Below are 14,899 nucleotides of genomic sequence, written 5' to 3' on the forward strand. Positions count from 1 at the left end.
TTGCCACTCATCTGTGTGCAGATTCGTGCTGCTCAGTCTTTATAGTTTTGGTGCATTGGGAACCGTAAAATAATCATAAAGAGTTCATGTGATGATTTTGGCCATATTTCAAGACATATTTTAGTCTTCAGGCTGTAGGTGGTAGAGCTGTCAAATGAAGCTATACCAGCAAAAGAAGAAATGTAACACAGATGTAAGAAGAAAGAATAAATTTCATATAAGACAGTAGTTCTCAAACTTTTTAGTCTCAGGATCTCTTTACCACTCAAAAATTACTGAGGACCTAAGAACTTCTGTTTATATGGGTTATATCTTTCCATATTTACTGTATTAGAAATGAAACCAGGGAGATTTAAAAGTATTTATTAGGGTTTTTTTTAAGCAGTAATACATTTGTTACATGCCTAAGATTTTTAATGAAAAATAACCATTTTCCAAAATGTTTCCCAAAAAAATCACTGAGAAGGGTGACATTATGGATTTTTTCCCCTTTGGGTTTGTGTGTGTGTGTGTATGTGTGGCAAAATATAGATAAAATTTACCATTTTAATCATTTTTAAGTGCATAATTCAGTGGCATTAAGTGCATTCACATTGTTATGTAACCATCGCCACTATTCATCTCCAGAACTTTTTTATTATTCCAAACTGAAACTCTGCATGGGGATTAAACAATAACTTTTCATTATCCCCTCTTCCAGTCTCTGGTAATCACTATTCTGTCTCTCTTTGAATGTGACTATTTTAGGTTCTTCATACTAGTGGAATCTTAGAATATCTGTTCTTCAGTGACTGGCTTATTTCACTCAGCAATGTGTCTTTAAACTTCATCCATGTTGTAGCATGTGTCAGAATATCCTTCCTTTTTAAGACTGAATATTATTCTGTAGTACAGATATACCACATTTTATTTGTCCAGCTATCCATCCATGGACATTGATTGGGTTGTTTGTACTTTTTGGCTATTTTAAATTGCTGTGATCATTGATGTGGACGTATCTGTTTCAGTGTCTACTTTCAGTTCTCTAGGATATGTGCCTAGAAGGGGGATTGCTAAGTCATATGGTAATTTTATGTTTAATTTTTGAGGAACCAGCATACTCTTTTCCATAGCAGCTATACCATTTGCCTCACTCCTTTGGCAAAGCATAGGAGTTCCAGTTTTTTTGCATCTTCATCAACACTTATTTTTTATTTTGCTTTTTTTTTTAATAAGAACCATCCTAGGAGTGGCACTGTTTTGTACTTTTGAAAAACAAATGTATGACTTAATAGAAGATAGCTGGATTCTTACATCTGCTTCCTTCCACATTTTTTTTGTTGTACTGGGTTGTTTTTTTTTTTTTTGGCCACAACATGCAGCACGTGGGATCTTAGTTCCCTGACCTGGGATTGAACCCGCGTCCCCTGCATTGGAAGCACAGAGTCCTAACCACTGGACCACCAGGGAAGTCCCCTGTTGTACTGGTTTTTTTGGTTTAAGAAAATTGAGAAAATCCCACCCATCATGTGTAGCTGTAAAAAGAGAAGTATTTTAACAGACTTTTTTAGATAATCATGGATATTCTTTGATATCACATCAGAGTTTGACAAGTGGTAGTTTTTGAAGGATGGTTGCAATGTGAAATATGAAACTATCAATGTACTTTTCTTACTGTTATGTTAAAATCCATGTGTCTGTCTTACACTTTGAATGAATCTTTAACCTATGCATGATTTTGTAATATCAGTCACTTATCATTTGGAAAACTGTGGCTCACTGTGTTACACATATCTTTCTAATGTTCTAAGGTGCCTAGAGTTTTATCTGCCATTGCTTTTCACCATCAGTGCAGATGTCAACCAAGTGAAAAACGTAGATAATGTCTTAGTATTTTTATGAAATTCTTTCAACCTCATGTACTCTTTAAAATGGTCTCAAGAACTACTGCCCATATGCTCATTCAGGAATGCAGACCATGTTTTGAGAACCACTGATACATGTTATACAGATTCTTTGTTTATGCATGGAAGGAAATAAACATAAAAAGCCATACAGTTGTTACTTTTTTAGGAGCTAGCAATCTACCATGAATATATCAACGTTTTTGTTACTCAAGGGCATATATTGCAGTTAATCAGTGTACTCTATAACGGTCCCGTAGTCATCAACCCCAGGCTCTTAAGAGTGACTAATAACAGAATCTCTGTTTCAAAATCTGTATCTTCCTTAAAGAGTCAGTACTTGACCACATGGAAGGCCCTCTGTGTACTCCTAATCATTTTCCTGTTCCCTCTGACACTTGGGAATTCATTTTAGTGTTACATGAGTAACTAGGTAACTGGCTTATGATTTCTCTTGGGTTTTCCTGAAGGCAGAGTTACTATCGACCCCCTTCCCAAAGCCAGCATGGCAGCTAGGATTATTGACTGGGGTATTTAGCCAATTTCTTGGGAATAAGTAGACTGGGAATCTGAAGACTGAATTGTAGTTGCTGTTCATCTAACCTTGTGACCTTAATTAAATCACCTAATTTCTCAGATTTCGCTTTGAATTTCTTATTTTGTAAAATGAAAAGGAGTAGTTTAAATGATGTCTGAGATTTCTTTCAGCTCTTGTTGTCATTGCAATTAAACCAGGAGAATTTCCCCTCATGGAGGCCAGATTGCAGACACAGCATGTGAGCTAAGCAAAATCTGATGTATATTATAAGGTAAGGGATGGTTGGGATGGTCAGAGAAATGAGAGAAATGATTCAACAGTGCTTAGTCTAAGTTATAGCTATGATAGCGCTAATTTCATCTTTCCATTAAACAAAGAACCTTGATTTGTAAAATTATGGTAGCAATACATATTCCCTGTAGTAGTTGTTGTTCAGTCACTAAGTCATATCTGACTCTTTGTGACCCCATGAACTGTAGCGCACCAGGCTCCCCTGTCCTTCACCATCTCCTGGAGTTTGCTCAAATTCAGGTCCATTGAGTCAGTGATGCTATCTAACCTAACCATCTATTGATAAGCAAAAGAGAATATACACAATTCACCTATCCAGAAGAACCAGTCATTAATAGCTTCTAAAATATTTTTTGTATAGAGACATACTTTTACAAATATGAGATTATATAATACTTATTATGTAATCTTTCTGTAATATAAACATCATTTCATAATACAAATACCTGTAATGTAGTTCATTTGTGGGAGGTTTGGTAATCCAATAAACCCTACTTTTTGGACATATCAACTATTTCCAACTTTATACTATGAGTAACAGTGCTTAGATCAACATTCTAGCTATCAAATTTTTCTTAAGTCCTTAATTATTTCCATAGCAAGAGTTCTTAATGATGGAATTTGAACATCAAATGGTATGTATATCCTTCAGGCTTTTGGTGCTTGCTACATATTCTCCTCCAAAATATTTCTACCAAAGTATGCTTTTATTAGAAGAATGTGCAATGTTAGTTTCCTATACCTTTCCCGACACTGAGCATTTTAGTATTTTTTATCCTTACCAATTTGATAACTGGAAACTTATTGTAAAAGTTATTTGCTTTCTGATGTGAGAATTTATTCATATGGGAAATCTTATAAAGTCAGACAAATTAAATTACAGCCATCCATAACTTAAACAATATTTATGTATTTGACAATAATTAAATAAAATTGAAGTTCTCCCCCCAAATCCAGTATATATATGCCCCAAATTTTTAGAGCAATGGTGCTAGAAAAAGAAAAATTGACTAATAAAAGGAAAGGTTAGTAGTTAACAATTATCAAAAGCTAGACATGGGAAGGGTTGGCTCATTGGAAAAGACCCTAACGCTGGGTAGGATTGGGGGCGGGAGGAGAAGGGGACGACAGAGGATGAGATGGTTGGATGGCATCACTGACTCGATGGACATGGGTTTGGGTAGAATCCGGGAGTTGGTGATGGACAGAGAGGCCTGGCGTGCTGCAATTCATGGGGTCGCAAAGAGTCAGACACGACTGAGCGACTGAACTGAGACTGAGATTATTTATAAAAATGGATTTTTAAAAGTTGGAAGATTTATTTTGATCTTTGTTGTTTTTGTTCTGTCACCTCTTTGATTAAGACAAAGCACAGAACTTCCCTGGAGAAGGAAATGGCAACCCACTCCAGTATTCCTGCCTGGAGAATCTCATGGACAGAGAAGGCTGCCAGGCTACAATCCATGGGGTTGCAGAGAGTCAGACATGACTGAGCAACTAACACACAACACACAGAACTTCCAAAGGGAGAAGCGCCTAGATTAAAATCTGAAGAACCAAGGAAATTGATGTTTACTGAGGACTTATTGTACAATACATCCAGAAGCCTCTGAATTAGGAATGCCTATGGCCAGGCAGTCTAGACTAGATTACGCAGGCTATAGTAATCTGGAGCCAGTTTGCTTCAATTTGTATGCTGGCTCTGCCACTCACTAGCTCTGTGATCTCAGGCAAAGTTGCTTAACTTCTCTGTGTCTATTTCCTCATCTCTTAATTGGGAATTGATTGGCTGGTTTCTTCACTCACCAAATATTTACTGAGCATCTAATGTGTGCCAGATAGGATTCCAGTCTAAGGATACAGCAATGAACACAGCAGCCAAAATACCTTGTGTTCATGGAGCTTACCTTTGCAGAAGAGATTACTAAGGAAAATATAGAGTGTGTTAGATGGAGAATTGTGCCAAGAACAAGAGTAGGGACTTCCCTGGTGGTCCAGTGGTTGGGAGTCTGCCTGCCAATGCAGAAGACATGGGTTCGATCCCTGGTCCGGAAAGATCCCACGTGCCATGGAGCAACTAAGCCCATCTGCCACAACTGCTGAGCCCACGCCCTAGAGCCTGTGCTCCACAAGAGAAGCCAGAAGCCACTGCAATGAGAAGCCTGCACACTGCAGCAAAGTCTAGCCCTCGCTGGCCACAACTAGGGAAAGCCCGTGTGCAGCAATGAATGAATAAATTAAAAAAAAATTTTTTTTTTTAAAGAGCAAGAGTAAAGCCAGAAACAGGGCACCCCAAAATTACAGAGATGACTGAAAAGGGCTCACTGAGAAGGTGATTCTGTGCCTCAAATACTATGTTTGAAAAAGTAAAGAGGCCATTGTGACTAGAATGGAATACATTTCAGATAGGAGGGTGGGGGATGAGGCAAGAGGGGGAAATTGTCCTCACCTGGACTAGAAGACCTAGTTCTCCCTTCTGCTGAGAGTCTCCTTTACTACTCACACAGAACAGTTCATTCCCAACACTTCTGGTCGCGATGTATGTGGAGGTATTTTACCACAACAAACAACTCTCTTACACCAACTAGGTATCCCGTAATTTAACTCAGTTCTGCCCCTTTCTACCTGGAGATAGCGTCAGATTCCACAGCTCAAGGACTCAGTCCCACAAGACTGCTCCCACCCTCCTCAGAAGGCAGCTGCACGTCCATGTGGTCACCTCTGCTGCTGACCCATGGGCTGTAAATCTGAGGTTCCTGCAACCTTCTCCTTGGGTTTTATTAATCCGCTAGAGCAGTTCACAGAATTCAGGGAAACACATTTACCACTTTATTAAAGGATATTTTCAGGATACAGATGAGCAACCAGAGAAGGATACGCATAGAGCGAGGTCTTCAAGGATCCCAAGTACGAGACGTTCCATCCCCTTGGAGTTGGGGTGTGTTCCCCTCCCAATGTGGGTGTGTTCACTTGTGGAAGCTCTCTGAAGGGGTTTTATGGCATCTTCATCAGGTAGGCATGATCAATCACTAACTCCATTTTGCAGTCCTTCTCCCTTCTCAAGAGAATGGGGGCTGGGGCTGAAAATTCCAAGCTTTAAATCATGGCTTGGTCTTTCTCGTGACCAGCCCTCATCCCGGAGCCCACCCAGAGTCCCCTCATGAGAACAAAAGACTCCAGGGCTTCAGGAGCCTTGTATCAGGAACCAGGGCCGGAGATGGAATATTAGAACAAAAGAAGCTCTTACCAGCTTAGGGATTTACAAGTGTTTTAGGAGCTCTGTGTCAGGAACCAGGGCCAGAGAACAATATGCATCTATTTTCTGTTAACTCACATCACCTTTTTAAATTGAGAGATAATACATGTAGAGCGCTTTGAGCATTGTCCGGCTAAATCCATTACTGGTACCCCAATAATGCATATAACAAATTAAATCTCAGTGGAGTACAAGGATAAATATTTTTTTTGCTGACAAATCCGTATGTTTGTTGGGCAGTTTTTCTGGCCCTGACTGGGCTCATTCCGCACCTCGAGTCAGCCATGGGTTGTGAGGCAGTTCTGCTGATCTTGGCTGAGCTCTCTAACATGTTTGGGGATCTAAGGTGGCCAAAGCTGAGGCCACTTGGCTGTCTTCCACATTATCTCTCATCCTCCAGGAGGCTAACTGGCTTGCTCTCATGGCAGGGCAGGCTTCCATGAGCATAGGATTATATAAAGACCTCCTGAGGCCTAGGCTTAGAACTGGAATTCTGTCAGCTCTGCCACAGTTTGCTGGACTGGCCAAAGCAAGTCATAAGGCCATCTCAGATTCAAGAAATGGGAAAATGGATGCTGACTTTTGATGGGAGGGAACAGCAGATTCAAATTATAGGAAGGCATAAATATGTAGAGGTATAGGGGCCATTTTAGCAATTAGTCTACCACATTGGCACACAAAATCCCAATAAATATTAGATATTATTTTTATATTTGTGAATTGCCTAGTTGTATTTTGGGGGTTTTAAATTAAGATTATTAATTTGTAAGAGCCCTTCCAAATGTCACAGTTTTTTTTGTCTTTGAATTTTGGGGCGGATTGTTATGCTTTTTGCTTTTTTGCCCTATAGAAGTTTACATATTTACTGTAATAAGACATATCCACCTTTTTTCCTTTATGACTTCTGCCTTGGTCTTGTGCCTAGAAAGCCCTGTCCTACCCCAAGACTGTAAGTTTTTTAGATCGCCTACATTTCTTATAGTACTCTCATGTTTCATTTTTCACAGTTAAACCCTTTCTCTGTCATGAAGACTGACAGTTTTTTTGGAAAGACTTTTTCTAATTATTAAGTGAACCAAAAAGGAAATCAACAAAGAAACTGCAGTAAGTAGAAGAGAAAGGCCAGCTTACTAAATATGGTTTTCTGATTTACCATAGCTTACTTTTGAAGACCCTGTCCTTTTCCACTTACTCTATTTTCTATACCTCCTGCTTAGCATTCAAAAGGATGGTCTCATAATTCTCGCCACACGTAGCTGGTATCTTCGATACTTAATCTTATTTGTCATGAAGACCAAGAGAAAATTCTTTTTCTGCCTCACGTTGTAGGCAGAGCTGTGGGGACTGAAATAATCATAGCTTTCAGGTTACACCTGCTTGCCACAATGGATGACATATATACTATAAAGCTACATTGTGAGACCGTATCATTCTAACACCAAAAATTATACATTTATACAGCATTCAGATTCTAATAGAAATTTTTTGCCAAGGCAAAACATAAACTCTTAACTATTTAAGTAAAAGAGAATATGAACGATATTAAATTCTAACTACAAATTGGACAGCTTTTTTGGAGGTCTCATATTCAGTCATTTTTTCATTTTACAAACATTTATTGAGTATCTGTTATGTTATTATTTAATCTCAATGCCACCTTATCGTAAACTATATTTACAACATTCCTATAAATCCTCTCTTTGGCCATTGTCCTCTGTGTCAATGAATGTCACCAGTTACCCAAGTCAAAAGACTTGTTCCTCGCCTTTTTCTTTCTAACTTTTCTATCAACTCCCAAGTCTTCAAATTCTTTCTCTTCTTTATTTGAGGTGCCACCACTATAATCCAAATCTTCATTGTCAGTCTTAGCCACAGTTTTTACTTCCTACTTATATACTTTCCTTATGAAAACCAAGATCTTTATGAAGTGCTAATGTGATGCATCACACTCTTAAAATTCTTCTTTTGATTGCCATGAATCTTAGGATAAAATCAAAACTCATTCATATGGTTTATAAAGCCCTATACAGTAGTCTGACCATGACTTAGCTCTCCTGGCTTCTCTTACTCAGTGTTTTAGCCAGAGAATTCATGGTGTTCCCAGAGTAGTTGCTTAAAAAATATGTTTAGTGATTGGATGGATGAAAATATGTCATCAGTGATAATGACTTAAAATTCAGCATTCATTCCTGATATCTAAGGAATATAGGCCTAGATTTGGCATTTTTATATTGACAATGACAGTTATAACTTCCACTGCTGCTGCTGCTAAGTCGCTTCAGTCGTGTCCAACTCTGTGCGACCCCATAGACGGCAGCCTACCAGGCTCCGCCATCCCTGGGATTCTCCAGGCAAGAACACTGGAGTGGGTTGCCATTTCCTTCTCCAGTGCATGAAAGGGAAAAGTGAAAGTGAAGTCGCTCAGTTGTGTCTGACTCTTAGCAACCCCATGGACTGTAGCCTACCAGGCTCCTCCGTCCATGGGATTTTCCAGGCAAGAGTACTGGAGTGGGGTGCCATTGCCTTCTCCTATAACTGCCACTAGAAAGTAAATATTTCAAACTCTTTATGAAATAGCTCATTGTGAATTTCTTTATGCAAAAAAAAAAAAGTTACCAGAGGAAATTTCTATTATCTAGTTGTGTAATAAAAAATTACAGTGTAGAATAATATGCAGCAGGAAGCTAACCTGACCAACAGACTCATAGTGTATACCATTGAGTGTATACCAGTTGACTATGAGGCAGAAAAGAAGCTGCACATTAAAAGACATGATCATTGTCATATTCCCTTGTCACCACAGGGGACATTCAGTGACTCAGTGCCTTACAAACCCAGTTGGTGGATCTATACAGTAATAGTTTAATTAATGAATACTATATATATTAATACGGGCTTCCCAGGTGGCTCAGTGGTAAAGAATCTGCCTGCCAGTGCAGGAGATGCAGGAGAAACAAGTTTGATCCCTGGGCTGGGAAGATCCCCTGGAGGAAGAAATGGCAACCTACTCCAGTATTCTTTCCTGGAAAATTCCATGAATGGAGGAGCCTGGTGAGCTATAGTTCATAGGATCACAGAGAGTCAGACACCAGTGAGCAACTGAGCACACAATATATGTTAATATACATTAATATATTAATAGCAAAGCTTATTCTACACATGTCAACCTGGGTATGGAAGAAGTTGAAGACAGTACCGGGTTCTGAAGTACTGGGTTAGAAGCAACCCTCCGGAGAAGGAACAGAAAGTGAACGTCTCATGAGTGGGTCTGGACCAGCCCAGGGCAGGGAAGCCAGACTCTCTGGACTTGTGTGACCGGGGAGCTGCTTGGGCCTGGGGAAACTCATGACATCAAGCAGAGCATAATCCTGAGAAAAGCCAAAATACTTACTTGTTGTTCAGACCAAGAAGGTAATAGCATGCAGCTTGCCCTACTTGGTGGAAGAAGTACCCAGAAGAATGCAGAGAAGACATGATGTGGATTCATATCCCGGAACCCATTTCATTCCTGCTCTACTAGATCTAGACCCTGTGCTCTCATTACTGTACTCCCATGACTGCACAGAAGTAGCCGAAGGGAAGTAAGAACAGAATAAACCTTGGAATGGCAAAAAGAACCCAAGGCTACTCAGTAAGGTGTTTAGCAGTTCATCAAAAATGTTTTTAATGACATTGAAAAAGTATAAAGTTACAGAAGAGATACATAGTAGAATGTGGTCGATTGAAACCTATATATAACTTTCAAACTTTCATTCCCTCATGCCACAAATGTTAACTGAATGCAGTTACTATATGCCGGGGACTGTGCTACTTAGGTTGTAGCAGGACTTAGGTTGTATTTGCTTGTTGAAATTTACTCTGTACCCCTCTCTTTATCATACTTAATTCATGATCACTTGCCTAAAAAATACACCTTAAGATTAACAAAGGGAAAAGAATATTAGGCAAAAAAATATTAAACATTAGGATCAGTCTAGTTCTTCTAACTGGGTTCAGAATTGTAATGTGAACTTTCTGGCGATAAAGGCAAAGGGAAAACATATCATTAAAAATGATCAGGAACAGAGTTTTTCCTGGTACTGTTTGTGAGATAAAATTTTCATGTGGTGAAATGTGCATGATATAGGGGAAACTGTGTAAATGTAGTGAATACTTACATAGTAGATGTATAAGTAGATTTTTATGGGCTATTTCTTATTCTGATCTTTCTTAAAAGGCCAAGTTATGATCAACCTAGACAGCATATTAAAAAGCAGAGACATTACTTTGCCAACAAAGGTCTGTCTTGTCAAAGCTATGGTTTTTCCAGTAGTCATGTATGGATGTAAGAGTTGGACTACAAAGAAAGCTGAGCACTGAAGAATTGATGCTTTTGAACTGTGGTGTTGGAGAAGACTCTTGAGAGTCCCTTAGACTGCAAGGAGATCCAACCAGTCCATCCTAAAGGAGATCAGTCCTGGGTGTTCATTGGAAGGACTGATGGTGAAGCTGAAACTTCAAAACTTTGGCCACCTGATATGAAGAACTGACTCATTTGAAAAGACTCTGATGCTGGGAAGGATTGAAGGCAGGAGGAGAAGGGGACAACAGAGGATGAGATGGTCAGATGGCATCAGCGACTCAGTGGACATGAGCTTGAGTAATCTCTGGGAGTTGGTAATGGCCTAGCGTGCTGCATTCCATGGGGTCGCAAAGAGTCGGACATGACTGAGCGACTAAACTGAACTGAACTGAAAAGGCCAAGGCAATACTGGCTAGTAAGGGTGATAAGGCACATACATAAACAATTAGAATCCAAGATAGAGGGTGATAAGTGCCCTGGAGAATAATAAAGAAGTTGATATGGGAGTTCAGGGGAAGGAGAGATTTCTTTCAGGATAAAAGAAAGTGGGAAAGTCATATTTGGTCCTTGAAGGTAGGATCTGGACATAGGAAGACCGGGAGAGGGAGTTCCCTTCCCCTAAGACTATTTGCCAGAATTTAGGAACAAGCACATTGAAGCAAGTTGAGTATCCAAGGCAAACATGCTAAAAACTAATGAAATGACTTCAAGGAAAAGAATGTTGCTACACCTTAAACTTTTACTGTGTTATATGGGAATTACAGCTCAGTAACGCTAGAAAAAGAACAAAGTTCAGTGTGGAGAGATTTACACCCCCCCCAAAAAAAAATAGAAAAGAGAATGTGCAAACAGTATGACTTTGGAGGCAGACCTGGTTTTAGATGCTTGTATAATCTCACAAAGCCTCAGTTTCTTCAACCCTAAAATACAGATAACATTTACTACCTCTCATAATTTTTGTAAGGTGTGCAGGAATTCATGTAGAACTTCTGGCACAGTGGTTGATACCATGGGTACATAGTAACTTATAATTTTTTCCCTGCCATTCAAGGTAGAAAAAAGTAGTTCTAAGGACCCGGATAATTAAGGACTGACTACGATCTTCAACTCATGGCAGGGTCATGTCATGATGAATGCATAATAAGTTGAAAAGTCAGAATGCTTTTAATACACCTAATCTACCAAACATCATCACGTCATCCTAGCCTACCTTAAACATTCTCAGAGCACTTACATTAGCATGAGTCTATTTTATAATAAAGTGTTGAATGTCTCATGTAATTTACTGAATACTATACTGAAGATGAAAAACAAAAATGTGTGGGTATAGAATGATTGTAAGTGTATTGGTTGTTTACCCTTGTGATCACATGGCTGACTGGAGGCTGCACCCTACTGCCCAGCTCCATGACAGAGTATCGTCCCGTGTAGCGCTAGCCTGGGTAAAGGTAAATATTCAGGGTTTGAATAATGGTTTCTATGGAATGCTTTCCACACCATCATAAGTCAAAAAATCGTAAATCTAGCCATTGTAATTCAAGGGCTGTGTATATTCATGGATATTGAAAGTTACAAATGCTTTATCAGTGACCGGGAACAGGATATAAAGACCTACTAGTGAAACCTTAGTAGTGAAAAATTAAAGTTCCTGAAGATCTCAACTCCCTGGGACACGATTCTAAAGAGGAGAGTCTTAATAGTATCCAAGATGAAATCTTATATATAAGCGAAACACATCACTTGTATGAGGGCAGGATGACGTAAGAGCAGCCCATGGGAAAAACTTAGAACCTTGACTTGTTTTTCGGTTTCAGTGTGAATCAGCCGCTTGATGTGGCTGCCGAAGAACAAGAGAGGAAGGAACTGCTAATCAGATGACACACTAAGTCAGGGGTGTTAGTTGCCAAACGCAGTGCAAACTTTTCAGTCCTGCCTTTGCTCAGTCTCCATGCAACATTTTCACTGTTGGCCACACATTCTTTCTTCATTAGCGGAGAAACAAATTCCTAATTTTATTCTGTTATGCTGCTGCTGCTAAGTCGCTTCAGTCGTGTCTGACTCTATGCAACCCCACATACGGCAGCCCATCAGGCTCCCCCGTCCCTGGGATTCTCTAGGCCAAGAACACTGAAGTGAGTTGCCATTTCCTTCTCCAATGCATGAAAGTGAAAAGTGAAAGTAAAGTCGCTCAGTTGGGTCCGATTCTCAGCGACCCCATGGACTGCAGCCTACCAGGCTCCTCCGTCCATAGAATTTTCCAGGCAAGAGTACTGGAGTGGAGTGCCATTGCCTTCTCCAATTCTGTTATGAACATTCCTCAAATTTCTTTCACGCTTTATCCTCCTGACACTTGCCTCTCAAACTCTAGTTTTTCTCTGCTGTAAATCTCTTTTCGGACACCTTTCCTTGAGCAGACATACATGCTGAAGTCTCTCCCACATGCACGTCCATCTGAAACATTCCCTCAGCCCACCAGGTATGCACTTTTCCTTACCTTGCTTTTTCCAGACCTCCCCAGTGTTCTTATCTACATGCTGTCCTGAGAGGCCCCAGTCCATTTGAAGAATTGTGCATCTGAAGACATCTGTAGCTGTGTCTCCCACCGGAAGCCCTCTCCTTGTCTTTAGGTACATATAATCAATTGCCAGATTACCATGCTTTAACACCCTGGCATATCTCATAAGCACTTAAAAATCAACATATCTGAAGCTTACCTGGTAAAGTTTCCCCAAACCTGACCTTGCATTTTCTGTTTTCAAGGGTAAATTTGCTATGTTCATTTGCTACTGTCCCCACCAAACCCACCTAAACTAGAAACCATTTGACATCCTGTCTTTCACAAAGTCCTGCCAGTTTTACCTCTTGGATATTTCTTGAACCCACTGTTTCCTCTTCCACTACTACTACCACTTTAACTTAGTTGTTTATCTGGATTGAAGCCTCCTAACTGGTTCTCCTTTGCCTCCTAAAATGGACCTTTCACAGTTCCCACAGCTGATAGAGTACCTAGCTAAAATACAGGTCTTATACATGCACACCTGTGTTCATAGCAGCACTGTTTAGAATAACCAAGACATGGAAACAACCTGAGTAATAATTCCGTTGTATATATGTAACACATCTTTTTTTATCGATTCATCTCTAAATGTCCATCAACAGATGAATGGATAAAAAAAAGATGTGTTACATATATACAATGGAACATTACTCAGCCATAAAAAGAATGAAATAATGCCATATGCAGCTACATGGATGGACCTAGAGGTCCAACCTTCATACTAAGTGAAGTAAGTCAGAAACAGACAAATACCATATGGTATCACTTATATGTGAAATCTAGACTATGACACAAATGAACTTATCTACAAATCAGAAACAGACTCACAGATGTGGAGAACAGACTTGTGATTGCCAAGAGGGAGGGGCATGGGAGAGAGAAGGAATGGGAGTTTGGGATTAGCAGATGCAAGCTCTTAGATAGAATGGATAACCAACAAGGTCCTGTTGTATAACACAAGGAACTATTAATATCTTCAAAATCTGTAATACACTATAATGAAAAAGAATATATATGCAACTGAATAACATTACTGTATACCAGAAACTAACACATAATTGCAAATCAACTATACTTCAATAAAAAAATTAAAAAAGATCTTACCTTCCCACTCAAGGCTTCCCATTGCCTTTGATACAAAGTTTAAAGTCTCCAGCATGACATAAATAAACCTGTGGAATCTTGCCTATCAAACTCTCCAGTTTCATTTCTAATTCCCATTTCTAACTTCTAAATTGATTGTAATTCTTATAATACACTAAACCAGTGTATAGTCCATGGGGTTGCAAACAGTCGGACACAACTGAGCAACTTTCACTTTTAATATACAGACAGTCTAAGAATTTGAAATCATTTTTATCATCTTGAAGTAACTTAAATACAAGGCATCCTTGCTATTAGAGAAGACTCTACACATGGACATCACCAGATGGTCAACACTGAAATCAGATTGATTATATTCTTTGCAGCCAAAGATGGAGAAGCTCTATACAGTCAGCAAAAACAAGACCGGGAGCTGACTGTGACTCGGATCATGAATTCCTTATTGCCAACTTCAGACTGAAATTGAAGAAAGTGGAGAAAACCACTAGACAATTCAGGTACGACCTAAATCAAATCCCTTATGACTATACAGTAGAAGTGAGAAATAGATTTAAAGGACTAGATCTGATAGACGGAGTGCCTGATGAACTATGGATGGAGGTTTGTGACATTGTACAGAAGATAGGAATCAAGACCATCCCCAAGAAAAAGAAATGCAAAAAAGCAAAATGGCTGTCTGAGGAGCCCTTACAAATAGCTGTGAAAAGACAGGAAGCGAAAAGCAAAGGAGAAAAGGAAAGATATACCCATATGAATGCAGAGTCCCAAAGAATAGCAAGGAGAGATAAGAAAGCCTTCCTCAGCTATCAATGCAAAGAAATAGAGGAAAACAATAGAATGGGAAAGACTAGAGATCTCTTCAAGAAAACAAGAGATATCAAGGAAACATTTCATGCAGCGATGGGCTCAATAAAGGACAGAAATGGTA

General features: G+C 39.4%; 1 protein-coding gene and 1 non-coding gene across 4 annotated transcripts in view; one reads left to right on the forward strand and one right to left on the reverse strand.

Moving 5' to 3' along the window:
* NLN (neurolysin) overlaps positions 1 to 14,899 on the forward strand; it is a 95,185-nt gene that overhangs the window by 1,078 nt on the left and 79,208 nt on the right. Inside the window, exon 2 of one of the 3 annotated variants that reach the window (XM_081518237.1) lies at positions 14,337 to 14,468. The exons of the other annotated variants lie outside the window; for them this stretch is intronic. Coding sequence (XP_081374363.1) covers positions 14,337 to 14,468 — 132 coding nt within the window. The remainder of the gene's footprint in view (positions 1 to 14,336; positions 14,469 to 14,899) is intronic. 3 annotated transcript variants of the gene reach the window in all.
* Positions 1,377 to 1,449, reverse strand: TRNAG-UCC (transfer RNA glycine (anticodon UCC)). The gene has a single exon. It is a non-coding gene; the product is annotated as a tRNA-Gly (tRNA).

This window comes from Giraffa tippelskirchi, chromosome 8 (assembly GCF_054371585.1).
Source record: "Giraffa tippelskirchi isolate mGirTip1 chromosome 8, T2T-mGirTip1v1.2.pri, whole genome shotgun sequence".
Lineage (NCBI taxonomy): Eukaryota > Metazoa > Chordata > Mammalia > Artiodactyla > Giraffidae > Giraffa > Giraffa tippelskirchi.